General features: G+C 53.8%; 8 protein-coding genes across 8 annotated transcripts; 5 read left to right on the top strand and 3 right to left on the bottom strand.

Annotated features, from left to right (window-relative positions):
* Nucleotides 1–1,345: 1,345 nt before the first annotated feature.
* Nucleotides 1,346–3,064, bottom strand: ACO1O0_002813 (uncharacterized protein; the record flags this gene model as incomplete). The annotated part of the gene is made up of 1 exon (XM_083192276.1): nt 1,346–3,064. The coding sequence occupies one exon, from the start codon at nt 3,062–3,064 to the stop codon at nt 1,346–1,348; it is 1,719 nt and encodes a 572-aa protein (XP_083051333.1).
* A 2,080-nt stretch (nt 3,065–5,144) lies between these two features.
* ACO1O0_002812 (S-adenosyl-L-methionine-dependent methyltransferase) lies at nt 5,145–6,655 on the top strand (the record flags this gene model as incomplete). The annotated part of the gene is made up of 8 exons (XM_083192275.1): nt 5,145–5,288; nt 5,349–5,469; nt 5,532–5,554; nt 5,616–5,745; nt 5,825–5,862; nt 5,924–5,961; nt 6,023–6,157; nt 6,232–6,655. The coding sequence occupies 8 exons, from the start codon at nt 5,145–5,147 to the stop codon at nt 6,653–6,655; spliced, it is 1,053 nt and encodes a 350-aa protein (XP_083051332.1).
* A 1,092-nt stretch (nt 6,656–7,747) lies between these two features.
* Nucleotides 7,748–8,410, bottom strand: ACO1O0_002811 (uncharacterized protein; the record flags this gene model as incomplete). Its single annotated transcript, XM_083192274.1, has 3 exons — nt 7,748–7,894; nt 7,951–8,288; nt 8,347–8,410. The coding sequence occupies 3 exons, from the start codon at nt 8,408–8,410 to the stop codon at nt 7,748–7,750; spliced, it is 549 nt and encodes a 182-aa protein (XP_083051331.1).
* A 463-nt stretch (nt 8,411–8,873) lies between these two features.
* On the bottom strand, nt 8,874–13,897 carry ACO1O0_002810 (uncharacterized protein; the record flags this gene model as incomplete). The annotated part of the gene is made up of 5 exons (XM_083192273.1): nt 8,874–9,230; nt 9,285–9,542; nt 9,605–12,841; nt 12,896–13,697; nt 13,764–13,897. The coding sequence occupies 5 exons, from the start codon at nt 13,895–13,897 to the stop codon at nt 8,874–8,876; spliced, it is 4,788 nt and encodes a 1,595-aa protein (XP_083051330.1).
* A 1,012-nt stretch (nt 13,898–14,909) lies between these two features.
* On the top strand, nt 14,910–15,301 carry ACO1O0_002809 (uncharacterized protein; the record flags this gene model as incomplete). The annotated part of the gene is given in 2 exon segments (XM_083192272.1): nt 14,910–14,944; nt 14,959–15,301. The coding sequence occupies 2 exon segments, from the start codon at nt 14,910–14,912 to the stop codon at nt 15,299–15,301; spliced, it is 378 nt and encodes a 125-aa protein (XP_083051329.1).
* Nucleotides 15,302–15,494: 193 nt separating this feature from the next.
* On the top strand, nt 15,495–17,419 carry ACO1O0_002808 (uncharacterized protein; the record flags this gene model as incomplete). The annotated part of the gene is made up of 4 exons (XM_083192271.1): nt 15,495–15,586; nt 15,659–15,995; nt 16,038–16,602; nt 16,710–17,419. 4 exons carry the CDS (start codon nt 15,495–15,497, stop codon nt 17,417–17,419), a joined length of 1,704 nt encoding a protein of 567 aa, XP_083051328.1.
* A 787-nt stretch (nt 17,420–18,206) lies between these two features.
* ACO1O0_002807 (uncharacterized protein) lies at nt 18,207–19,368 on the top strand (the record flags this gene model as incomplete). Its single annotated transcript, XM_083192270.1, has 2 exons — nt 18,207–18,586; nt 18,648–19,368. 2 exons carry the CDS (start codon nt 18,207–18,209, stop codon nt 19,366–19,368), a joined length of 1,101 nt encoding a protein of 366 aa, XP_083051327.1.
* Nucleotides 19,369–23,030: 3,662 nt separating this feature from the next.
* On the top strand, nt 23,031–24,189 carry ACO1O0_002806 (uncharacterized protein; the record flags this gene model as incomplete). The annotated part of the gene is made up of 2 exons (XM_083192269.1): nt 23,031–23,284; nt 23,604–24,189. 2 exons carry the CDS (start codon nt 23,031–23,033, stop codon nt 24,187–24,189), a joined length of 840 nt encoding a protein of 279 aa, XP_083051326.1.
* Nucleotides 24,190–25,902: the final 1,713 nt, after the last annotated feature.

Genomic DNA, 25,902 nt, shown 5'->3' with positions numbered 1-25,902 from the left:
CATGGTCTTGAGCCTCTTTCTTCCTCATTTGGGGGTTGTCAAAATCAAGCGCCAGGACGACTCTCGGGCGGCAGCATTGCGAGCGACTCCCCCAATCGGGATTTCGCAAGCACGGGATACACAGCGCGAATGGGACCAACCACTCCTGTCAATTGGAGGGAGCGAAGGTGACCGTGTTGGCCTTCGACCGCAGCGAGCATCTTCACCGCAAGCTACATCTCTCGCTTCAAGGGATGTATGTGAGGTCCCTCAAGGTTCGAGCGATGAAGCTCTGGATCTAGGTAGTTGGGCAATCGATGATGTGGATTTAGGGTTCTTGGATACGTGTGGCTTTACGGAGGGGCGGTCTGGGTGTGGGGAGTTGTACAACATCTAGGCAGATGTATACCTGCTTGGTAGAAAATAAAGCCCATTCAGTCATTGATATCAATCTAGCTAACGGGCTGCATAGATCTCGGAGGACTGGCTCAGCTGGAGCGGTGTCTTAAAACTGAGTTTCAACGTCTCCCATCCTTACTTCGGTTCCGAGGACTCAAGAGATAGTACGGAGGAGGACGCAGACGCCATGCGGGCAACGATGAAATACCGCTGGAGGGCATCTTGGACCTACCCAAAGACGGGGGGGAAGATCGATCACCTCAGACATACACCCCACCGAGCTCTGAATCATTGGGGCGCTTCCAGAGACATCTGACCATGTTGGCGGTGGGGTGTGGATCATTCTGACTGTTTGGAAGCAAACTTGGGATTGTGGGAGATCCCGGGAACATGGAATGGAAGCTGAGAACCATAATGTATTGCTAAGCTGTTCCGTTCCCAGATGCCGCCTTTGCCATGAGGATGAAACAAAATACGAGGGAGCCACTATGGTTTGTCAAGTATCTTGTAATACGGCAATCAAAGCAGAGACGGCGCAAGTCCACCAGCAAACCAGTAGGCAATGCGAGAAACATAGCTGAAAACCAAACCCCCATTGTCATTTTGGCTCTCTCCCCCCACGCACAACCGCCCTATCAGCTTCCCTGCCTGCCTCTCCCCGCGCTTCCAGGCCAATGTAGGTAGCGACTAGCTCTGATGATCTGCTCACCACTTGTCTCAGAATTCCGCACCACTATAAGGAGGGAGAGGGTTTGGGATCCGCAACCGCATGAATCTGGGCAAAGCGGAGTGGGTCATAACCAGGGGGTTCGGTGATAGTGATATTGGAGCGTGGCACAAGGCCGAGCTGCCTGCCACAGAATGAGAACCGGCACTTGAGCGAATGGCTGATAATTGTCGCATCGCATAGAGGCTAGATTAGCACTTGTGAACAGCGCTTCCTGCGAATAGGAAGACCTGCCCTGCCCTAGATGTTCATATAAGGGACGGGGTTTGGGACATGGTGGCGAATACCCAAGTCCCAAATTAAAGGCCCGTCATTACCTGACAGCCCGGCCAAGGCGACAGGGCCATCAGATACCTTTTCAATGTAATCATCTGGCAGAGGAGACTCAACCGCGGCGGTTTGACCGGTAAAGAAAATATGGTCTCTATAGGAAGCTGGCATCCCGAGGATCTGATGATTTGCTAGCCTGGGCTGATAAGAGGGTAGCCCCGCGAGGAAAACCGATGAGAGACCCATCATGGCCACTGAGGTTTTGTTCAGCCGGGGAATGTCAGACGGCTGAGCTAGTTCGGATCCTGGAAGCTGGGACGGCCAGAGCTCAATACGGGTAGACGCGGGGATTTCAGGGTTGATGGGTCGAGCATCGTTCAGGAGCCTAAGTAACTCATCTTCGTCCACGAGATTGTCAGGTACACGGTAAGCCTTCGACACCCTGTAGTCGGTCTCCATGACAGCCTGGGTCCACGTGAAGGGATGGGTGAAGCTGAGAACACGTGCTTGCTCGTGCCATCGGTAAAAGTGCATTCCGTTGACGATGACTCGGATGACGCTCTGAAGAGGGACACGGTGGATATCTTGGGCGGTCCTCCCGAGACGGGATCTCTCAGGTGGGCCCCAGGTCGCCTCGGTCACATCTTTCCACAGGATCATCCAGTGAAGAACCAGATCCTTGGGGAATATATCTTGAGGAAAGTAAGTGGCGATTCGGTGGATCATATCGTAGACACGCGGTTTGAACTCCATGTTGGATAGGAGAGGCACCCTGTGGACGTAAACCTGAGGCTTGATATGCCCATGGTAGAGGTAGTTGCGAGTGATGGGGAGATAGCCCGAAAGAACTCGACTCTGTCCAAGATGGGGGTTTGGGGCGGACATGGCACGGTGCAGCTGTGTTTTGTCGGGCATGTTCCGCAGGTTGAATCTCGGTGCTGCTAATACTCGACTCACGCTGCGAGGAAACATGCCCTCACGAACATCTGCTAAGCCAGCATAGAAAGCTCTCTGAACTGATTCCTGGTCGTGAAAGTTGTTACCAACCAAGCAACTCAGATCCTCATTTTCGATGGCTGCCTTCAATGAGGACATATTCCCAGGGACAGCCATATCCTCGAAGAGAAGGATATGACTACTAACCGACTGGCCGTTGGATAGTTTAAACTCGGGACCACGTAGGTTATCTCCCTCGGAATCTTTCTCGGCCCACTCGTCCCTTTCTTTAGGGTTATTCGTCCATCGTCTGGCGGTCATGAAGACAGGCTGGAGGGTAGTAGCGTGTAGGCCGATAGGCGCAGCGCCAAAGTTTGCTACCATATGTGTGAGGCTTCCTGGGGATATATTGCCATTGAAGAGGTGTGTTGCTCTAGCTAGGACCTTGAGCTGGATGTGGGGACTGGCGGGGACGAGTCCCAAGCGGTTTCCTGTCCCCATGTGCCCTCGGGAGGGCCGGCGGTTGATAGCCCAGAGCTGGCCAGCACCGACACATTCGGTGATGACACGGTCGTCAGCCGTGGAGACTAGTCGGTAACGAGGGATGGAAGGGTCTCGGTCGTCGGCCTGGGAAAGAAGACGCAGCCCACTGTAGACATTGGGGTCAGGCAGGAACTCTTCCGGAGGAATGGCGTCCGGCAGAGCAATGGCTCCCGGCAGAGGGATGCCGCCCCGCAGAAGAATAGCCTCCATCATGAAGGGATCTAGGTGTCAAGGAAGTGGGGAGGATCGAAGACTGCGCAAGGGAGACTAGGGCGGAGATGTCAACCTTGGAGAAGCTGGGTGGGAGTTTTCTTGTGGTTGGAGGAAGTTGAAGAAGACATGGAGCCAAGGAGAGAACGAGTTGAAGTTCAATGTGTCGTTGCAACTGTAGTGTATCTAGGTAGGAAGGAACAAATGGTGGGTCTAAGGGGAATAGGAGAACGGAGTCCATACCTTCTCCAAAAGCTAGAAAGCTATGGTGATAATAGATGTATTTGCAGGAGAGCCGAAAATTCCACCCCATTGCTTGACCAAGCTCGTTAATGAACAAAAAGAATACAGATCCCAAAATAGGGATTACGATGTCATGCATCGTGACAAAAGGTGTATGGACTGAGCTGAAGAACGGATCAGTGAAAAGGAGGTAAAAATAGGTAGGTGGCTCCGCCCACTAGTTCTTCGGTACTTCCCCAAGACGCTATCTACCTAGACATAATAGTGAGGCATATGGTAGGATTTTCATTCTCGCTACTATTAACTGGCTAGGATTTTCACGGGGTTTAGACAGTTGCACAGATGATCATGGATGGCTCGCAATGCGGTGATAGACTCACCTGATGAAGTGATCCTCATGCCTGGGCAATGTGTGATGCTTTGTAAGGCCGGTATGGCCAAAAAAAAGATTTAGACGGAATTTGAACTCTGTCCTAGCAAAAGATGGACGTTAGCACCGGTTAGCGAGCTAGACGGGCGAATAACCTGGGCGGCTGTTCGCTCCAGGCTATCTAGGTGGTTGCCACTTGACCACCATGTCGACTAGGCAAATAATATGGATTAAATACCCTTTTCATGTGGCTGGTCGTCTACTGTTCCTCTTGCTGTGGGGGTGAGAAGGCGGGTAAGAAGGTGGGTGAGAAGGTGGTGACGAGAGCAATGTCCATGAACGGCATCAGGGCCTGATCCCAGAAGCACATGTATAATATACCCATTATGGGATGCTGACCCATTACGAGTATTAGATTTATAATTTCAATGTGGATGGATAAGATGTCCTAGAATAGAGGCCATTTGGATATCTTTATCGGGTCTGAAGCAGTCTGGGCTGGGGATGAGTCTGTGTCCTGTGGTGGTGCAGTGTTCTCGGGTGCTTCTCATTTCCAGTTTGCGGCCTTGTTGGGTCTTGTGTTGGATAGATAATAGGACCGACCGCAAACATAGAAATCATAGGCATTTATACGAATCAGATTCGGTTGTTTTCATGTCTGCAGTTATATCGCGAAGTAATAGTATACGGATAGTAGTAATCATACTCTCCGTACTGGATAGTTACCTGGGCAGCATCCGTATCTCTGTCCCCATCCATGGCCCATCCGTGGATCCGGACCCCGGTTTTGGGAGTTTCCAGGGCGCTGGTTGATCAATCACGGCTGGCAAGCTGCATCAGCCACCCGCGGCCCAAGGACTTGGGGCCGGTGCCCCAGGCCCCATTTTCTAGTACGAGTACGAGTACATGCTCGTACTACCAGTGCACCCATGAAACAATCCATGAAACAATCCACGAATGATCCATTCATGATCCATGCTTATCGTCCTGGATCCTCACGTAATGGGGTTGATTCCTGCTGAGGGACCGCAAAACAGCCAGGGTGGGAGGCTCTGATTCGCCCACGTCAGCGGTCACAGGTGCAAGCCTGCTGGGCTTGCAGGGCTTGAGCGCTGGTTGTGGCTCCCTAGCAGTGCAGCCCAGCGAGTGAGGAGCGATAAATCCCGCCGCCAGTTCCGCGACATGCCACCCTTTGGAATAGGATAGTGCTAGGTACGGAGTGTGGTATGGCAACATATGTATTTACCGGATGCTGGGCCCATCTCCGCAGCCAGTTTGCGTCACTGTCCTCGTCCCGTGCTGCTGCACATATGCAAGCGGTGAGTGCATGAGCGCATGAGTCCATCGCGGCTTTCCAACAAACCAGCGTCGGTTCCCACAAACCACTCGAGGCCAACAACCAACATCAACTCAACTCCCCACGCCGCCCGCCGGCAATTTGCAAGCGCCAACAGCAGCCAACAGACAATGAGCAGCCCCCCGGCCAAGCTGCCGTCCCCAGCCGGCCGCCCTGGTGTCACCACCAGCAGCAGTCCTCCCCGCGGGCCCCCCTCACGCCACTCCGCATCGTCGCCCATCGAGCCCGAGGCCCCCATTGAGGTCGACTCCAACGTCTGTCTTCCCTTCTTCGCGACGCTTCTCCAGTCATATTGACTCCAATGCCGCTACCAGGAAACTGATGCAGACTCAGCCATCGAAGACCGCCTATCCGCTTACACGGCGTCGCTGAGCTCCAGCGTCGTCGACTACCCCGTCGAGCATGGCCGTCGCTACCATGCCTTCCGCTCCGGCGGTATGTTCTCAGGATGATCATCCTGCCCTCAATTGCCCTCCGTGCGCTGACGACGCCTGTAGTTTACGCCATGCCCAATGACGATGTAAGAGGCAGAACCTAGCCGTGTACAGTTTTGGGACCTGACCATTTGCTCCCCCGAATAGGCCGAGATGGACCGCCTCGACCTGACCCACGCCATGATGGTCAAGGCACTGGACAACCACCTGTTTCTGAGTCCCATTGAGGAGGACAAGCTTCGCCGGGTCCTCGACGTTGGCACCGGCACCGGCATCTGTATGTCCCATGCAAGCAATTTTTTTTTTCGGCCCTCCGGCTCCTGCGGACCCCATTTCTGACTGCATCACAACCACAGGGGCGATGGAGTTTGCCGACATGTACCCCCAGGCAGAGGTATGCGCGCCTTGGCATCTGCACTTTTGCCGCCGCACCGGAAATCTGACTGTATCTCCAGGTCTTGGGCAACGATCTGAGCCCTATCCAACCCGCGTGGTACGGCTGAACCCCAACCCTGCTTTCCTTCACCACGTGCCTGATATTAAACAAATTACAGGGTTCCCCCAAACCTCAAGTTTGAGGTCGATGACGCCGAGAGCGAGTGGGCGCATGATGATTTCAGCTTCATCTTCTGCCGCTACATGTTTGCCTGCATCGCCGACTGGCCCAAGCTGGTGAGCAACGTATACGAGTAGGTTAAACCATGCGCCGTCTCCCTTCTACCCCCTTCCCCCCCCTCACGGGTGATACTAATACCAGCCACAGCCATCTGGAGACGGGCGGATGGGCCGAGTTCCAGGACTACGACCTCATGTACGTCTCCGAGGACGGCACCCTCACCGACGAGCACTACACGCGCAAGTGGATCAAGACGCTCCTCAACCTGTCCGACAAGACGGGCCGCGAGCCCTGCCCGGGCCCCAAGCTCGAGAACTGGCTGCGCGGCGCGGGCTTCCAGAACGTGCACGCCGAGAAGTACCGCTTCCCCGTGGGGCCGTGGCCCAAGGACCCCAAGCTCAAGGGCGTGGGCATGCTCAACCTGCGCCAGGCGCTCGACGGGCTCGAGGCCTTCTCGCTGCGGCTCTTCTGCGACGTCGGCAAGTGGACCGAGCAGGAGGTGACGGTGCTGCTGGCCAATGTGCGCAAGGAGCTGAAGGATCCGTCGATCCATATGCAGTTCCACTTGTAAGTTTCTCTCTCTCTCTCTCCGTCCACCGCCCCTGGATGGTAGGATATGGAGAACCGACTGACGTGATTCAAAAAGCTATGTGGCGTATGGGCAGAAGCTATGATTGTGATGAAAGTCGTTCCAAAAGCAAGCAAGCAAGCAGATGGGGGATATATGCACATAGTTTAGCGTACACAAATTGCACAATATACTTATTCATCGGCCCAGCCATCCATCCGGTGAGACTCCTGTGATAGTAGGACTCTGTAGTCCTTGGTGGTGTCAGTACGGGTCGAGGTTCATCGGCTCGCAGTGGGCCACCGATCCGGCCGGGGTTTGATGCTCCTCTGGACCTGACTATAATAAGACGCATCCCCGATCTCCTGCAAATGTGGAATTGCCCTTATTCGTCGAAATCGCGGAATTGCCGTGGCGGTGGGATATGCGTCGTTGCGGAGTATCGCGTGGCTCACGGCTGGAGTGCGGGGGGAACCGAGCGGACGGAACGAACCATTGAACCCCGAGCACGTGTGTCGGCAGGGGGGCAGATGCCTGCCGGGACGGCAGAGAGCGGCTTAAATCGGCGCCCAAGAATTGTAAGGACGGTCATACTAATAGCAGGATTACTTATTTCGTCACAGGATTTTGTTCACTTCGTCAACGGCGATCGTCAGGAATGACTGGTTGTAACTTACCGGAGGGGCGAGGCAACCTGGCCTCTTCTATATCAACCCCGGAGCTATGGTCTGCCGTAATAGGCATATGGATCAATACCATTTCATGAAGCTTCATATTACACATATATGGCATCCGGAGCACTAATGTTAGAAAGGTATTACGCCCCACGCAGCTTTATTTTACATGAAACGTAAAGCTCCTCACAGAGGAGGTAGACTATCAAAGATCCAGTCTGATTATGACGGTGAAATGCGGAAAAGGACAGGCGTGGCTTTTAAATTCGGACGAATATTGAGTGGATTCTTCTCTTCTCACCCTCAAGTTATTAGATACCCTTACCTCTTTCAAAGGAGATTCTCCGATCTGATACGGCCACCACAAGAGACATGCCCAATATCTTACAGCTGAATTATCTCGCTCCCTCGCCCTTCATCACTAACTCCAGAACTTCTCCCAGAAAAAGGCAATCACGCCTGTCGTCGTGTACGTCTCATGCACTGGCCCCTCCCCATCCAGCTTCGCCTTGACATTATCCCAAATCTCCTTGAGGCTGGGTCTGTCCTTGGCCCCTTGAAGGTTCATCTACATCCATCAGCGTAAGCATGACACGAGAAATACATATGACGGAAACTACTCACCAACGCAGGCACAATCGCCCAGCTATACAACACCGTCCCATCCCGCCCCACAACCAGCACAGCCGGCTGCGCCATGCCATGGTCGTATCTGTGAAGCCTCATGTCACTCACAGCCACGTCAACGAGGCCCCTCTTCTTGAGCTCCTTGACGAGCACATTCTCCGGGTCCACAATCGCAGGGCCCTCGTAGCCCGTCACGGAACGCACCTTGGGGAGGTGCTCCTCGAGCTCCGCCGTGATGATGACGGTCCTACCCCCGGCGTCGTGGATGGGCTGCTCGAGGGTTTGGAGCGTGCGGATGTAGGATATGCAAAAGGGACACCAGTGTCCGCGGTAGACTAGGAGGGGTGGCTGTTAGTGATTTTTGGTGACCTTGGTGATGAGGGCCACTCTTACCAACGGCAAAGATAAACCTTGCGTCAGCCTGGAGCGAGTCAAACTCCTGCACTCGGTCTGCCATGGCGAGGTTTGATTTCCGGGGTTGTGTGACGTTGGCTGCGAAGAGCTAAGAGGTTCAGACCGTACGGTCCACTCGCTAGGAATGATGCATTTTTGACTCTACTTCGAGCGATCACCTGCATTGAATTCTTCGTAATGGAGATCCTATCGGTATGGTCGGAATGGCGACAGCCTCGTGTTCCTCGTGTTCCTCCCCGCACCATCTACGACAGGTGGCGTATCAGTCGACTCTGACCCTTCCATCGAATTCCGATGTATCACTGTGTGTTACCAAGGACTTGAAAAATTATGCCGTACCAATTATCAAAGCAAAAGGGTATTTCTATTCAACAACTTGTAGACTTGTGAAGATCACGGCCGCCTGTAACGCCTACTATGCAAATGCTATATATATGTTTAAACCCGCCGCACCATCAACCATGACCAAGAGTTCACTCCATAAAGCCATTGTCTGAGTCCTCATGCTAATTCTTCTTCTTGATATCCATCGGCTTCTCTGACTCCAGAGGTGGCGGCTCAGGGACCCAGGTTGCCTCATGGTGAGGCCGCACCTGCACAGCGTCGAACCCGCTCTCCCCCGCCTTGTCTTTGCCCTTGCCGTTGTTGAATACTCCTAGCCCCAGCGTCGCCGTATATGTGCCCTGGGCAGAGGCCGAGACGTGGAGCTGCCCCTCGTTGTACAAGTCCCACGGGTCCGGCACGAAGAGCATCTTGGGCTCCTTCCGGGGATCCGCCACGACGACTAGGACAGATACCTCGGTGCTGGCGCTGAGATTGCTGGAGCCGCTGGCGTTGGCTGCCCTCATAGAGTACCTGCGGAACTGTAACATGTTAGTCAGGCTTCTTATTATACTGGTGGGGGTGGGGGAACGTACTCTGTCCAGCTCGCCCTGGGTGATGTTAAACTGCCACTGCCCCTGCTGGGATCTGCTCGTAGCCTTGGCATCCACAACATAGGAGAACCGGTTGTATCCCTGGCCCCGGCCAGCCGAACCCTCGAGGCGCTGGAGAAACGAGCTAAATTTCCCGTGCTTGTCGACAAAGGAAAATGCCGGCCGAGCCTTGCGATTTGAACGGGGCGAGTATATTTCGTCGGATGTTTGGCCGAGGATCGTGCTTAGAACATCGCAAGCCTTGTTGATTGTCAGTAATATTCAAACACTGATGGCTGGGCGGGGACAAGAAGAAGACTTACTATCGCTTCTGCAGCGTCATTATCGCGCTGCATATAATTCTTGACCCGGCCTATGAGACCCTGCGGCTCGGGCAGCTTTGCCTTGACGATCCCGCCATGCTGCTGGAACTTCATATCCTTGAGCGTCTGCTCCACGTCATCGAGCGAGTAGAAGACTGGGTTTGACTGTCCCTTCTTCTCATCCTTAAGGCTGCTTCTATTCTTGGAGGGCTTGCCAATGGCGGTGTGGTAGGAAGGTAGCGAACTGATGGATTGGTTCGCCTCGCTGAAACTAGTGGCCGAAGAAGCAAATCTCTTGTGGGCAACAAGTCTCGTGAAACGCGAGCTTTGGCTGCTTCCCAGCTTGTTCTTGGGTTTCTCGTCCACAGTGGACCCTGTGTGAGTCCTGGCGAGTGCAAGAACCTCAGGGGGATCCTCGTAGTCTTCCTGGGGCCGGTCTGGGATGTCTTCCAGCAGGGGCGGGATGCCCTTCTCGTCGAATAATCTGTCGATCCTGTCAATACCAGCAGTTAGGACAACATTGACAAGGTCCTTCTTATCCGCAGGGATGTTGAAAAAGTCGGTCAGCTGATCAGCCAGCTCCAGAGGGAAGGGCTCCGCGTCGTATCCCGTCTTCAGATAGATGCGCAAGTCCCCTGCATAGTCAGACTCGAGGAGCGCAACACCCTCCGATGTTCTGCTCTGGACCTGCTGAACACCAAGCGGCGCGTTCCAGTGCTGGAGAATTGACGAGGCAAGATACACCTCGACGTTGCCAAACTTGTCACGGATGTGATCGCGATCGTGCTGCAGGTCGGGCATTAGCCTCACCAGGTAGCTCGTGCGCGACCTGTACTTCTCGGTGAGGGCCTCATGGATCGCCGCGTCGCCGGCGGCCTGGATGACATTGGAGGCCACGCGACTCAGCATCTTGTCCTGGAGACCAGCAGCCTCGAGGAGGGGCATGAGCCTGTAGATCATGTCCGAACTGAAGGCCAGGACCGGAAGGATGCCGTCAAACTGGTCGCGGAAGAAAGCTCGGTCGGCGATGAGCCAGTTAGGCCCCTTGCCTGCCGATTGCCACGAGTCAAACGGCTCGTTGGACTTTCCACTCACAATGGGCCAGAACACCTCCTCCTGCAGCTGTTTGATCTGGCCCGCGCTCAGCTTTGCCTCCATCTTTGTCTGGTGGTGGACCAAGCCCAGGAGGAGACGCTCGATGCGGGCTGTGGAATGCTTGCTCCAGTGACAGACGTAGGAAAGCTCGTCGGTCAGATGCCACGAGCCGATGTCAGGCACCTGGATGTGGTGACGGAACATGATCTCAAACTCGGGGTAGATGTCGGACAGGCAGTGGAGGCCGCTCAGCCACGAGTCGCCGGCCCAGTAGCATGACTGGGCACTGACCCATTGACGTTTGCTGCCGTCTTTCTCAGGGATGCATATGAGGCGGTCGTGAGGTTTGTTGAAGAGATGGAAATAGGTAGACCCATACTGGCCGGCGATTTGCTCCGCAGCGTCCCTAGATGCCAACTTTCGAATCACAGGGGGTGTGTCAGAGCTCTTCAATCCGTCCAGCTTGGCCATCAAGCTGCGAATCTTGTCAGTGTCCACGCTATCCCCAGCATGCCTGGCCGATCTCAAGCATTCGACATAGAAGCCAGTCGTCGGCGCCCTCGGGACACGCAGGTTGCCAAGAAGGGGTCCCCAGTTCTTATGCTCCGGGTCCGGGAGCTCCATCAACGGCGCGAGGCCCCGGTACTCCCGGACCATCCAGGGCGTTGGCTGGTAGCCCTCGCTTAGTAGCATCGACGAGTACCGTCCCGTGCGAGGAACTTGGAAACCGCGGAAATGGTTGACAAGGACTTCCTGCATCACGGCTGTCTCGTCTGCCTTGGTCATCCAACCGTTATGCACATGCGTCCGTGTCTTATTGGGGTCAAGGGGCTCCCGGAGATAGGTTTGGTAGTCATCCCAGCCATCCCGGAGGATAACAAGCCACTCAATCGTAGATCGAGATTTCATGAGGGCCGCAAAGTCAGAGTGGAGAAACTTCTCTGGCGATGAGAACCTGGAGCAAGACTTGATATCGCTGATGCAGAGGCGTGGAAAGGTGGCAACCGTGAGCTCATCAGACATCCATTTGTGCCAGGCTGCGGTCCTGGAGGCATCGCCTCCGGCGGCATTGGTGTAGGCTGAGTGAAGGAACCCATAGGTCTTCTGGGGCCCAGAGACAAGGACTCTCCTCGCCGAGCTTGGCAGGTCGGATTGGAAGTACATGTCCTTACTGCGGCGGCAGCCACCCAGGTCACTGGCCATATACAGTCGTGGTTCACCAGTGCGACGCCAACCCGTCTCGAAGAGGAAGAGCGCGTGGGACACGAGTGCTTGTGCCGATAGAGAGGCGGGCTTGAAGTTCTGTGGCGTCTTGCACCGTGTGTCGTGGCCGTCGAGGATGAGAGTCTTAATCTCGCTGATCGTCAGTTCCCGAAGCCCAGCCTGCTGGCAAGTGCTCCTCCTGTGTGAGTCGCTTATGGCCTCCTCGTCGGCGATGGTGAGGTTTAGCCCTTGGGGCACCTTCACCACCTCGTCCTTGTCCACTGGAGGCAAATAGACAAATTTCTCCGTCGGGCGGACCCATTTACCGTTTGCCAGCGGCACAAGGTATAGGTCCTTTCCATAGTCAAGGAAGAAGTAAGAGTCCAGGTTATTCAATGCCTTACAGAAATCGCTGTGCCACTCCTTATCCTTCCCTTTGTAGAAGGCCTTGTAGCTGAATCGACCGAGATGATTCATCACCGCCTTTTGGAAGTTAGTCGCGTCCATGCACTGGACGCCTAGTGTATGGGCCAGCACCAAGTTGGAGTCGGTGTCCCAGCCATACTTCTTAGATAGGTGATGGGTGCCAGGTATCTCAATAAGGGGTTGGCCGGCGCGGTCGCGATATCCATCGGGGATATAGACCATGTTGGGGGGCTTCCTATACTGGCCATCCTGTGCCTCGAGGATATCAGTCTTGCGGAGCTTGTCCTTGACTACGCCAGGCAACCCGTCAAAAAGGCGTGACGACACGAGATCGTTGTGAAAATGAGCAAAGCGAATCCACGTGTATCGGAGCTTGGTTGGGAGGCGAGCCATGTGGCTCACGGCGTCCACAAAGGCCGTGCTTGCGGCTCCAACCAGAGTCGCGTTCCAAATAGACTCGGCATGGAACTCCTCTCGGTTTGCCGTCAGGAGGAAGTCTCCTTGTATTAGGAACTAGGTGATGGTTGTTTAGCTTTGAACCCTTGGCATCGGGAAGGTTGTGCTCACCTTGAAACCGATAGACTTGACGGGTAGAAAGGCGTACACGTCCTGACGCTCCAGAATAGGCTCATCCTCGTTAGCCGTAAGCGGGAATCCCAGAACAATTTCTGAGCTGGTGATCCCCGGCCTCCTTGGGTCGCTGGGCATATAGTTGACCATGTGTCTCCAGGTCAGGTAGTTCGTCTTGACGCCATCCCTATACAGCATCACAATCTGAGCCCGACCGTTTGGCTCCTTGTCCTGGCGGCTGAGGACCGTCTTGAACTTCCCTCCGAGTTTCCAAGACGACTTGGTGACGTTGATCTCGATCCTACGTAGCCTCCGGAGGAACATGAGGATCTTAGGGTCATATTTAGCCAACTCGTCGACAATAGAAGATTCGTCACCCGCAGGATCCAACTCGAGGATGATGGATGTGCCGCCTCGGGGGCTCTTGGCAGCCGGGAAAGTGTCCCAGATGGGAGCAATCATGCCCAGGTGACCGTCACGGTCAAAGCGAAACTGGTAGTGCCCAGAGGAGATCCACACCTTGGAGGCGACCTTGAAGACGGCCTTGAAGCCGATGCCTTTCTCGCCGACGAAGCCAGCGGATTTGCTGCGGCCGCTCTTAGTGCTCTTGCAGATGCGGCAGATAGCCTCGACATTCTGCTTGCCGAAGCCGCGTTCATTGCAGTCAATGCGAATACGGCCAGTAGAATACGTGATGGAGAGCGTTGGGATCACATCACTGCTGTACGAGTTGTCATCGGCGTTCTGGATGAGTTCGAGCAGGAAGTGGGTGGTTGTCTGGTAGAGATCGTGAGAGAGACTGGGCAGTCAGTAATTTCATCTCGCAAGTCTCAACGTCCAAAGATCATGGATTCCTGCAACCTACACATTGAGAGCCGCCTCGAGATCCGAGGCGTTATGGCCAATCTGTTCGTTGCCATCGCCGAGGCCCTTCTCACGGCGAATGTAGCGAATATGCTCACGGGCTTCGCTCTCAGACTGGGGGAGGTCGGCCTCCATGATGCATCGAGATCCCCTTTTATCAAGTAAAGCAGGTGTCGGGGACTCTCAGCATGCCAGCCTGAGAAGAGAAGTAGAGGTGATTTAGAGGACGAGGTTGAGGTTAAGTTTGAACTGCTGCCAGCTGCCAACCGCCAGCCGCCCAGGCCATAAAAGACGTTGATTCCCAGGCAGAAACTCACCAGCTCCAGCGGCAATCCGCCCCGAGCCCGTTCAGAATTCCATGCCAAGTTTCTCATGGGACGCCTTGTTGTGGGCCATGGCGCCCGACGGTGCTGTTTGCACTGCCCCAGGCGTTCCAGGGATCCCAGGCCGTCCTATGGCAATCTTGGCAATCGGCCGCAGCACTATATCCGCCAGGCGTATTGGGGAGGATCCTTTAGGCACACATTGTCTAGGCATTTCCAAATCAAGGAATGTCGTTTGTCTATGGCAAATCATCACCCCATGTGGATGGATCAAAGGCACCGATGCGATGGACTGGTGGTGATGCCACTAGGGGGCTCATGAGAAAAATACTCTCAAGATCTCAACTTGGTCACTAGACGGTGCTATTGGCAGTAACGATTGAGCCTATGCGTTGTTTTAATAGCAGGGACTATCTCTTCGACGAATCGACCTTTTTCTTCCGCATCAATGTGCTTTTCACGTGTCTCTCTCCCCTACAGGTATTATTAATGAGCACCCACTGACTGTAATACTGTATAGGAAAGTGTCCCCTCTACTTTCATAAACTGTTGGCCGATCCTGGGGAAATGCGTCAGTTTTGCAGATCTGGGCCAAACAGAAACGGTGGAGAAGCGGAGGTTTACCCCCACCCCTGAGATCGGGGTTGTATCGCTCCCCAAACCTGGAACCTCATCGTCCATGTGGTAGTATCTGTACACACCTCATCTGCCAACCGAAGACACGACCCTCCCTGTGCACCCTGCGGCCGTACGAGACAAACAGACACTGTCGCACGCCCCAAACACTGTTGTGAAAGCACTGCTGTGAACGCGCCGCTGTGAAGATGGAGGGCAATCATGGACTCGACGGCCTAGAGCGGTTGCTTAGACCAGACCACCGCTTCAACTCAACCCCTTCTACCCCGATGCTGGACGCCATCTGGAAGACACGGACCTGGACTTCTCCAAGCTCGATTTCACGGACCCGTCCACCATTTCCAAGGCCTTTGGCATGCCATCCATCCCGCAGAAGTCTCCAGTCGAAGTCCGCCGCGAGGCCAGGCAGGTCTCTGGCGCCATACTTGCCAGCTACGAGAGGCTCCAGGGCATCTTCGCGCGCCACGAGGCCACGATACACAAACGGTGGGCAAAGAAGAAGAAGCGGCAGAGGCTGGAGACCCTGAAGGGCGCCTGGGACCCCGGCCCATCGTCCCGACTTTGTGGCCTTCCGCAATGAGTCCAAGCAGCAGCCGGGCACATCGCAATACAGAGAACACTACATATGGCCACACATCAACCAGGAGGACCTCTCTGGCCCAGAGACGCTGTTGCTACTGCTTAATGCCCGTGGTCGCCACCATCCTTCAGAGTTCGCGGGGGCCGATTTTGAAGCTATGCACCTCGGCCGCGTTTCGTAGAGGGTCATTCCCATGTTTCTCAATTCCTACGTTATGATTCTCCGTGGGGCCAAAGATGCCCAGGAATACGGCAAGCAGCTGGCCTGGAGCGAGCACCCTGACGCGTTTGACTGGATGTGCAATCGCACGCAGTTCCTACCGGGCGAGGGTCTCTTGATCCTAGAAGCATAGAATAGGATCCTCGAGTTCCTCGTCAAGTGCTGTGAGGACGTTCTACACGACATTCCCGCCGATACCCTGACTACCGATGCATTTCTTCTTCAACCCGAGCCGCATTTGAAGAGCGAGAAAGACACGGACGGCTTTGACTCGTTGACCGTTATGGCGGCAGCGGCCCCTTACCGGCTGCCTGCGCACCTCGACCTTGACCGCATCGAGGCGCTTCTCCGGGCTAGCGTCTCAGCAGCAGAGGACCACGTCTGGGCGCTGCGCGAGGACCCGAGCTACTTCACCGAGCAGCTGGGCGAGGTTAAGGAGCACTGCCAGGAGATGATCAAGGACCGGAACGGCGACGTGCACCCTACACTCAGACCCAGCAGGCACGGGCTCTTCTAGGCTCGCATCATAGGCACCACCATCTTTAGAGCCTATACCGAGCTTGAAGTCTACACCGAGCTTCATCGCCTATCAAAGGAGCACCAGACGTTGCATGCGAAATACGCCTCGTCGATATCGCCTACCAAGCCCTTGCCCGAGGAGTTCCAGGCAGCACTGCTCAAGCTAGGCGTGATCGCCTCCCCGCCTTGGCGAAAGTACTTTGTCCGCGAGCCGCCTGTGGACGCTGATTCGAGTCGGATCCTGGTGATGACGAAGAGTGGCGTGAAGATGAACAAGACCGAGACACAGCTGCTCTGGCTCCTCCGGACTCTGTGGGAAGACGAGAAGCAGCTGTTTCTGATAGGCATGCCGTTGGTCCTGGACGAGCTGGAGCGACTGCCGCAAACCGACCCGGAGGCAAAAGAGCTCATCTCTGCTCACATCGCCCAGGCCATCGGTAACCTTTCCATTCTCTCGCACTGCATGACCCAACTTAGTCTATATCAGCCTTGGGCGCGAGGCTTTGAATCGGGCCTGATGGACACGGAATCTGGTATCAAGAAGGAATACGAGGAACAGACAAGTTAGCGCTGCACGAGAACTCTCTCACCCGTGCTGCAAGGCTGGGCGAACCCTCGGGCAGCAAGTTCAGCTACCCATCTGACAAGCGGCACACCAAGGAGACCACAGATGCCCTGATCCAGGCCGAACGGAATCTGGATGACTTCTGGGCCACCATCGACCAGCTTTTGTATAACGGCTGCGGAAGTCTGGACGGCACTGCCGTGGGGCGTCTCTTGTCACAGCATCGCCCGTTGCAGAGAACCCCCGAGTGGATCGAGGATCCAGCTGCAAAGAAGACTAGGGGAGGACAGCCCGCACACGTCGACCTTGATCCTATATATAAGCCACTGTCCACATTGTACTTTGAGGACACAAGAGCCAAGCCGGAGGACTTGGGCCAAACGCCGGCCGTACCGAAGACCAAGACCAAGACACGGGGTGCTGCATCGCAAGAGGCCACCGAGGCCATCGCGGCGGCTCCGAGCAGAGACGTCGAGTCTGGGCCAAAGCCAACTCCGATTTCCGTCGATGCTCGTGCACTCAAGGTCTTCCGGACACTGTTCTTCGATCCCAGCGTCACCTCCTCCCCCGGCGAGGTCTCATGGAACGACTTCCTCTACGCCATGACATCGACTAGCGTTTTTGCGGCCGAGGAGCTATACGGGTCAGTGTGGCAGTTCCAGAGGGTGTATGGGGTCGACCAGAGCCGGATCCAGTTGCACGAGCCTCACCCGCATGGCAAGATTCCGTTTGTCGTGGCGAGGAGGCATGGCCGGAGGCTGAATAGGAACTATGGCTGGGCCGGGGACCTGTTCGTCTTGAAGGGAAAATCATAGAACTTGAGGGTCTATGACATTGCTTTCTAGAAGCATACTCACCGTGAAGAAGGAGGGTTTCATTGTCTCAAGTTCCGCATTCAAATGCAGCAAACTGTGTTGGCGGTAGATTGCCAAGCCTGGATCCTTCCGTCTAATTACCTGGGCAAGGGTCTGCCAAACACCCCTGGTCCAAGTGAGAGCTACAGCCCTACTCGTATACCCGTACTAATATCCGCTACAGCTGCCCACACGTGCTCGTTTGCAGAAAATGGTGCACAGCCAAGCGCGGTTACCATGACATGGCCATGCAACATGACGAGAGAATTCGACCTTTGCGCTGCTGTTGGTCCCAAACGCCCACCATCTGCGCAGAGACAGGACGGACGCCTGTCATTTATCATGTGTATGGAGTAGAGTGGAGTGGAGCTCCTGTCTGCCCTGACTCCTAACCCCTGAGCTGCTGTCAGCGTAGTGCTGCATACTACGATAAGCCACGTTCCGCACGCCAATGGCACACATTCCAGGGTGTTATTGACTGGTCATTTGAATGAAGTACGGATATTGTCCTATGTAACAGCCCTATGGGGTGCTCAGTTTGCTACACTAGTACTATGTAAATAGGATAGAACAGGGCCCAGAGGACCTCAGTCTTGGCGACCTGTGCGCCAGCCACGATTCTTATGGCCGAATGCAGGCCTCACGTCCGAAACTGTTGGCTGTTTTAATAAAACAGAGAAGCCTCGCTCTCTCTCTCGTCTCCAGGAAAATCGTTCACCTCTTCTCGCCGTAGAGGCTCAACCGCACAATGGGCATGATCACCAACGCGGCCGGGACGCTTCTGGGGCCGCTCACCACCGTCTGGACGCCCCCCGCGTCCTGCACCGTCAATCTCGCCCCGTACGACACCAAGTCCTTCATTATCAACAGACTTTACCAGGGCCAGCAGTGCGTCACCGGCCGCGAGGACAATGGCTTCCTAGAAGATAACTACCGCTGCTGGCCCTCCCCCGAGGGCGACTTCGTGGAGCCGAAGCACCCCTATCTCGGCTGGGGGTACTACTCCCCGGGTTTGGAGTGCCCGGCCGGGTACACGTCTGCGTGCTCGGCGACGGCGGGTGGAAAGTCGAACTGGGACGTCGAGTTTGCCCTGCGGCCGCGCGAGACGGCAGTGGGGTGCTGCCCAGAGTAAGAGACACGATGGCACCGTCTTTTCTCCCCCGTGTGGCAGCCGCTGATGGAAGGACAGGAACTACTCGTGCGCCAATATCAACGGAAACACATGCTACGCCATCGCGACGGCACCCATTGAGGCTACAACGGGAGAGTGCGATGGGACGAAAATCGGGCGGTCGGAGCTCGTGACTATCACCGCCGATGAGGGTTTCGCGTCGGCCACGGACGACTCTCTGACGACAACTCTCTATGCGCCGCTATATCAGCTCAACTATCAGTCAACGGACCTTGAAACAAGGCCTACCTCGACGAGCGACCCAGGCCCGACGTCTCGCAAGTCCAACGGCTCAAAAAGCACAGATGGGGCGGATGAGACAGATGAGAAGGATAGCACCAACGACACGAGCGAGGGTTTATCTACTGCGGCCAAGGCAGGTATAGGTGTTGGTGCTGCGGTTGGCGCCCTCGCGCTGGCGGGAGCTCTCTTCTGGTACTTCTGGGTTATGCGGAAACGCAGAGCCCGGGGTGGACTTGAGTCGAATGGGGGTGCTTATTCAAAACCGCCCATGGCCGGAGATGAAGCCTCCCACTTTGGCTTTGGTGCTGGTTATTCTGCCATGCACGAACTGGATGACGGCCCAAGGGCATACGAAATGCCCCTTGACCATAGGGATCCCACTGGTGCTGAATTAGATGCGTCCTCGTATGGGGCTGCGAGGGTGGAGATGGACAATACACAGGTGGCTGTTGAGATGCCCGCGCCAGAATGGTCCAGAACCAGGCACGCAGGGTAATACTCCTTGTTATTTCAGAGTATTAAAAATTAACTTACATAATTTCGACTATAATGACATATGTTTTCCGCTTTCAAGAGGTCGAGGACTTGCATGGCCGAGTCTTGTCACATCAGTCGGACATCACGAGACTGTTACTACGCCTGAGAGTCATGTTGGCCCCTTTCTGCTCAGATTATGCCTACTCTAGCAAAGAAGGCCAGTGTTGGGGCCGTCGGAATACACTCTTTATTTGCCAGTCAAGAGTGTTGGGTCTACTAAGTATAGCGCTTCGTTTCCTACATGAAAATGATAGAGGTCTACGAGGTTGCCTAGCACGTGGGCAAAGGTTCTTGGGCTCTTGGAAATATGATTTCCAATCTCTGGGCTTTCATCTCAGTTCTAGCGGGTTCATTCGGGACTTTGAATATGACTTGAGAGCCTGAAATATTGGGTCAGTTAACGGGAGCAAGGGGATGTGTATGCGGCATACAATCTTGAATCGGTCGTACAGAAGTCCAACTCCAAACCCCCTCATGGTGTCAAGGAAGATACCGATGAATGCACTCTGATGGTGGTCTCTTTTGGATAGGAGCACTGGTTCATAGTGCCCCTTTTCGTATCACCATCCAAAGCGGCCTGTGCTTCCTTTCCCACAATAGATCCTCTCTGCCCTTCTGTGGTGTGCAGTATTTTCATAGCATCGAGGAGTGTTTGGCTCTTTACCATGGCCGAATATGACAGGCTCGATGGGCTTTGTGTAAATTGGTGTTTTGCGGGTTCAGAACTCGGCGGGTAGGAGCAGCGAGGATGTCTTTCCAACGTGCATATGACCTACTGTACTAGGCACTTTATCGTCAAATTTGCCAGCAGTGATGATCGATGATGATCTATGAGTCCCATCTAGGCATCCAGCCATTCTACCTCCAGATGGTCAGTCGCCTCCTGATGGACTTTAACGGGGTCTTGACTGCTTCTTCGAGCTGGATATCTTACCTTAAGCTACTTCCTTTGGTAGGATGCTCCTGGAAGATTGCGTTAATAGGGTTGCTGGACTCGCCGTTGGGCTGAGAAGGTAGCAGTGGTAGCCTCCTAGGCAATTTCAAACCAAAGGTTGCAGGCCGTGTCATGGGGGAAGGGAGCATGCAAACATGCCTGAAAATATTACTTAGGTAGTACTATAGCACTTTCCCCCATGCAACCCTTCTGCTATCCATGCTGTAGCTTGTTATTCAGGATGTTTGTTCATCGGAAATTCCAGTTTGATATTAGCAAGCAGGCACGGTCTCTTTGGAAATCGCAATAGAATCAGTCCGTTTTGGCGGTCCCACTTCCACGCCATCGCCAGCATCGGCTCGGTGCATTGTGTGCATGCCAGGAATTCATCCCGCCATGGTCAGCTACGCTCTATAACCACTACAAGGACTGCCACAAGGGCGTAGACGTAGGACCATCCATAGTAGGCAAGATTATGCAGTACATGGGTGAGAGAGACGCCTCTAACCCAGTCACGTATCGGTCGTAGTTAAGCTAGCTGGGGGATGGGACACCACCCTTTCCCTTTCTCGAACCTTGTACAGTAGGTTTCCGATGGGGGGGACCAAGCCTGCCGCACCGTAAAGGAGAGCTGGAACCTAATTCAGAGGCATCATCGCGACAAACACAACCAGATCAGACTTCAGTACTCGGAGACGCAGTACCAGCGCTTTGTAACTCAGCGCAAGGGCAACCCCAGCCGCTTCTACTTTCCCGTACATGTTGAGAGTCCCCAGACCGTGGCCGGGTCATTCGAGGCATACCTGACTGAGAGGCAGAAGCTTCCGCTACGCGAGGAGGAGGCCCGTAGTACTGTTTGCCTGTCATAGTCTGCGATTCTCAAGCCCCAAATATCCCAAATCAAATAGATACGGCCGAAGGTCAATCAATACCTTCACCTTTTCTCGTTTAGATAGTCACGTTTTGAAGAGCCATCCTTCTGTGCATCTGCAATGGTAGTTTAGGAGTAGAAGGTCCTAGTAGTACCTACCTACCCACGATCGAGAATATGAAGGCAGTAGCAATACACAGTCACTAAAATCATAAAAAGACCATCTCCACGCTACAGGAAACCCTTGTTTTCTAACATCCCACCAACAAAAACCATCTCGGACCCTACCATGACGAACTTCCAAAGTCTGCATCCATCCAAGCCAGAACTCTTCTCTCTTCTCTACCTCCACTCACCATCATCATTCAGAATGAAGGCCATCCTATCTCTGACTGCCCTACAATGCAGTTTTGACTGGCGTCGCCGTCCGGGCCATCCTCTCCTACCTGCTGCGAGACCTTAAAACTGTCTAGAACACATTTGCACTCGAGGCCCCAGGCCTAGAGACCGAGGAGTACAAGGTAAGCCCCTCCTTCCATTTCCTGTTCAAGGAGAAGAAATTCCTCACCAGTTCCGGCGTTCCAGCAACCCTGCGCTCGCGACAGGACGACGGCAGACCGCACGACTTAGCTCCAGAGAGAGTTCCCCTAGAGGTCCCGCGGTTTGTCTCAGCTGTGTGAGACGGCTTTGGAGGATTTTCTAGCCGAGATTGTCGACGCCATTGTACCAGCTCGGCGGGACTTTGGAGCTAATGCTTTTGTCCATCTAACTCGCCCCCGACTGTCTCTCCGCCAAGCCCCGTCCGAGGACCCTTCGACAGGTGCCGAGCGGCCGTCTGTTTTTTCCTGCCTCTCTACGACATAGAGCCACTCCTATTCACCTAGAACAACGCCTGCTTCATGAAGTCTGCTGCCTTTCCTCCCCCAGACCGCGTCAGTCAAGTCCCTCGCAGCAGAACACCCCTAGGATCTAGCCCTGCTCACTCAGCCACGCGGTCTACAAATAACTCACATTCCCCCTCACTCAAAGTTCCTCGTAAACTGTTTCGTTCGGCAGGAAAATGTCTAGCAGTATGGGGATCTGTGGGAGGAAACTCGAACACGTCTGACTCTAAAATACGTCTAGTATAGGCATTTTGAGGACAAGATTGAACTGTGGAAACGCCTAATTGCATGTACATTAGTTTTGCGAAGTTTATCAGAGAGCAGATTGTCCAGAACAACATTAATATTATGACATGGGCACAGCCCGAGACCAACATTATAGAAATCTCAACTCTGATGTAGCAGCAGCCCAAATGACTGAATGTTTCGGGAATACAGCTCTACTATATGATAGACCTAGTAGAATTTGCGTATCTAATTATCTTGGAATATTATAGCCTTTCTGACGAAATAATGGCACAAGTCTTTGGTTGGTGGACCAGGACAGACTTGGACGACATGAATTCTTTTTCAGTGGGATAGGGACAATAGTAAAAAGAGACGGATGAGTCCATACCTAAGCTTAGAATTTAGCATTATGAGTAACTACTCCAGTAAAATTTCAAGAAGGCCCAAAGTCAAGGAGGATTTCTGACCGATCTGCTGCCCTTGATGACTTTAATTACTTTACCTAAGGTATGCTAGGGTTCATCCGTCCTGACTTCCGAGCCACTCATAGAGTCATAATAATTTTCTCCTTAGCCACGCTCTAGGGGAACAATAACCTAGCCGCTACATGCTTTTCCTAATCACAAGTTGTCCCCCTTCAAACCTTCTACGTACATTCTCTCCTTGACGTCCTTTCCTCTTCTAGCCTTGTTCATCAGTCCAACATGGCTACTCATACAGAAACCTTGCTCGACAACATCGTCGCCTTCTTTCAGGCCAACACCATCCCTTCGTTTGATCAGTTGAGCGATATCGCCCGGAGGCTTCTTGAGGTCGATGATGTCCACTTCTTCCAGCCCGAACAAGCACCCTTCATCGCTCTTGTTGACGAGTCGATGACTAGGCTCGTCATCTTCTTGCCGGTCTGCGCTTCCAGGAGGAGCAACGTTGACGTCTCTCAAATCTTCTCAAATGACAAGTTCGGCTTGGATAGATGCCAGGAATGGCAGGAATAGTATCCCGGCGGAAACATGGTTCTCATCCTCGCCAAGCGCGCTGTCGGCGTCGCCCACTCTGCCGTCCATCCACCACTAGCGCTTGACATGGGTCAGAATATTCCAAGACAAGATCCCGGGTCTGAATTAAAGTACATTGACACGACCCTCCTCTTATCGACTGAGAGAAGAGTCGAAGAACGCTACATCACATTAGTTCATGACGTGGCCTGGTATGCCTTCCTTCTATGGCCTATGTGCTCATATCTTATCTTGGCCCCCAACTAACCCTAATCTCTACAGCTTCTTCTCTGCTCAATGGATGCGTCCATCCCAGAATTCTGGGTCTACCGAGGCCCTGCGCCAAATATACAGGGACCAAATTCAGCTCGTTCGCCAGACTGCCCCTCCGGATTTCCGGATATACGTCCAATATGTTGAGAAACACCTCGATTCTCTCATCTCGGACAACCATCCCCGTGTCCTGAGCCACCGCCCCATGACGAGAAACGACATCGTCGTTGACCCCGACACATTGGCCCTGATCTCAACTACCAACTGGTCCCAGCTCGTCCCTGCGCCATTCGGCGAGACCCTTTGCCTCCTCGACCAGGTCCTCGGCTGGGAGTCACCGACAGGCTGGTGCTGGCTGCCTTTCCACCAAAAGCTGCGGCAGCACTTCTGGGGAGTCTTCGAGAGACACGCTGGCAAACTTTCTCCTGGGCAGAAGGAGCTCACCCAGGCGGCAAGGCTGATGGGATTCATCTTCCGGTTTGGTCCAGGGCGGACTAGGGGAAGGCAGGCTGACAATTACGGCATCCTGGGGGATATTTTTCATACGCTTAGCTTAATTGACGACCACCTCGATGTCGTACCTAAGCGTAGATAGCCATAGCCAGATACCATAGTATGCATGTTTGCTTAATACCAAACTTCAGGTTAGGGCTTTGGTTTACTCCGATAACCAACTCGTAGCTTCTTTCCCGATCATCGTTCTTCCCAAGGTTTCGACCGTGCAACTAGTAGAGGCAAGCCCTTAATGTATTCAACCCAGGCCCGTAGGTAAAGCTTCAAAGTTTTTTAGTAGATTCGTATAATTACTCGCCTAGTAGTAAATAGATAGTAGGCTACGCCCTTCATTTATCCGTCTAGCAGATTTATCGTTAAAACGCACTGTGAATAGTAGTATTCGTCAATTGGGTTCTAATATCAGTAGCTCATAACGCCAACCTATCCCATTATCCAAGAAGCAGGTAGATGCATGTTCTCAGTGACTAAACCCGCCTTTCTCTTCTTTCAATAATACCATGCACGTCTTGTGGCGTCCGAAACCAACCACAGCTATTTTCGATGCGTATTGGCATGCATGTCGTACTTCCTTTCCATCCTCCCCTGTGCACTTCGTAGTCTTGATTCGCGTGTCTTGTGGCCTTTGGCGCCTTGTGGCTTGTCATAACCAATGTAGTCTGCGGCCATGCGACTCCGAGCATCGGCAGCCCTTGTGTTTTCCAACGTCAGTCAAACCTTCTGATATGATTCCATCGAGTTTCTACACTTACTCCCTACATAGTTCCCTTGCGCGGCCCGCGTAACGAGCTGCAGTCCGGTGCCACTCCTTTGTCTCGCAAGGCTCACCGTCGTATAGTCCCGGGTTCTGATCTCGCACCTTTCTCGGTATGTTTCTGGCTGACTTGAGATATTCCTTGTACTGCTGTTCAGCTGATTCAGCTTCAGCGTCAAGATCCTTATATTTGGTGTGCTGTTGGGAAAAAGGGCTGTTCAAAGGAGGCCCAGTCCGGGTTTTTGAGGGATCCATGGCACTCCGATAGGGATCTCGAGTCTGGTGTCCGCTTGCTGGAGCACTCCCCTGGCCCTCGCCGACGCTGAAACGGGCTGTAGGATAACCGCTCGTCATTCTCGCTTTCAAGCTGCTCTGAGGTGTAATGGGTTGGTAGGAGCCTCCAGTGGCGGGTGGGGGGAACTGAGTAGATTCAAAACGACTGTCAACCGACCGTACAGTTGCACATGTCGAACTGTCAACCGATTGTCCGGTTCCCCGTGCCGAACTCACAGAACCGGAATGAGCAGTTAGTTGAGATGCCCAGACAGTGCGTCCGCTGACAATGTAATAGGGATAGCCATCTGATGAAAAACGAGGTCCCTTGGTGGAAGCCATGAAGGGGGAAATGTTCAAGGTGATATCTTCTAATGCCTCTCAGCTATTGGGAACACGAAAGGGCGACTGGAATAATCAAAAGAGAGCTCTAAAGAACCACTTCAAAGCTGATTCTATATGGAGAATTGCATTCTTTTATACAGAATTCGGATTATATTTTGGAACTGAGCGTTTGAGACCATCTTTGGGGCCTTGTTCAGTTGGCCCTGTTGGTGCAGGGTAGGACTGACCCGAATGTTGGGCTAGATGACTCTGAGCATGCATGGCCATGGCCGAGGCTAGGGATGAAAACATTAAGAAATCCCGCGAGCAAATCATCGGGAAGCCAATCGATCAATCCACGACACACCCTATGGTTATGGCCTTTTGCCGCGCGATGGAAGCGCCTCGTGGTTCCAACAGCTTTGCGAGAACCTACCAATAGCC

This window comes from Amphichorda felina, assembly GCF_050947745.1.
Source record: "Amphichorda felina strain 45539 chromosome Unknown scaffold_3, whole genome shotgun sequence".
NCBI classification, from domain to species: domain Eukaryota; kingdom Fungi; phylum Ascomycota; class Sordariomycetes; order Hypocreales; family Bionectriaceae; genus Amphichorda; species Amphichorda felina.
This window is presented reverse-complemented; position numbering and strand designations above follow the sequence as displayed.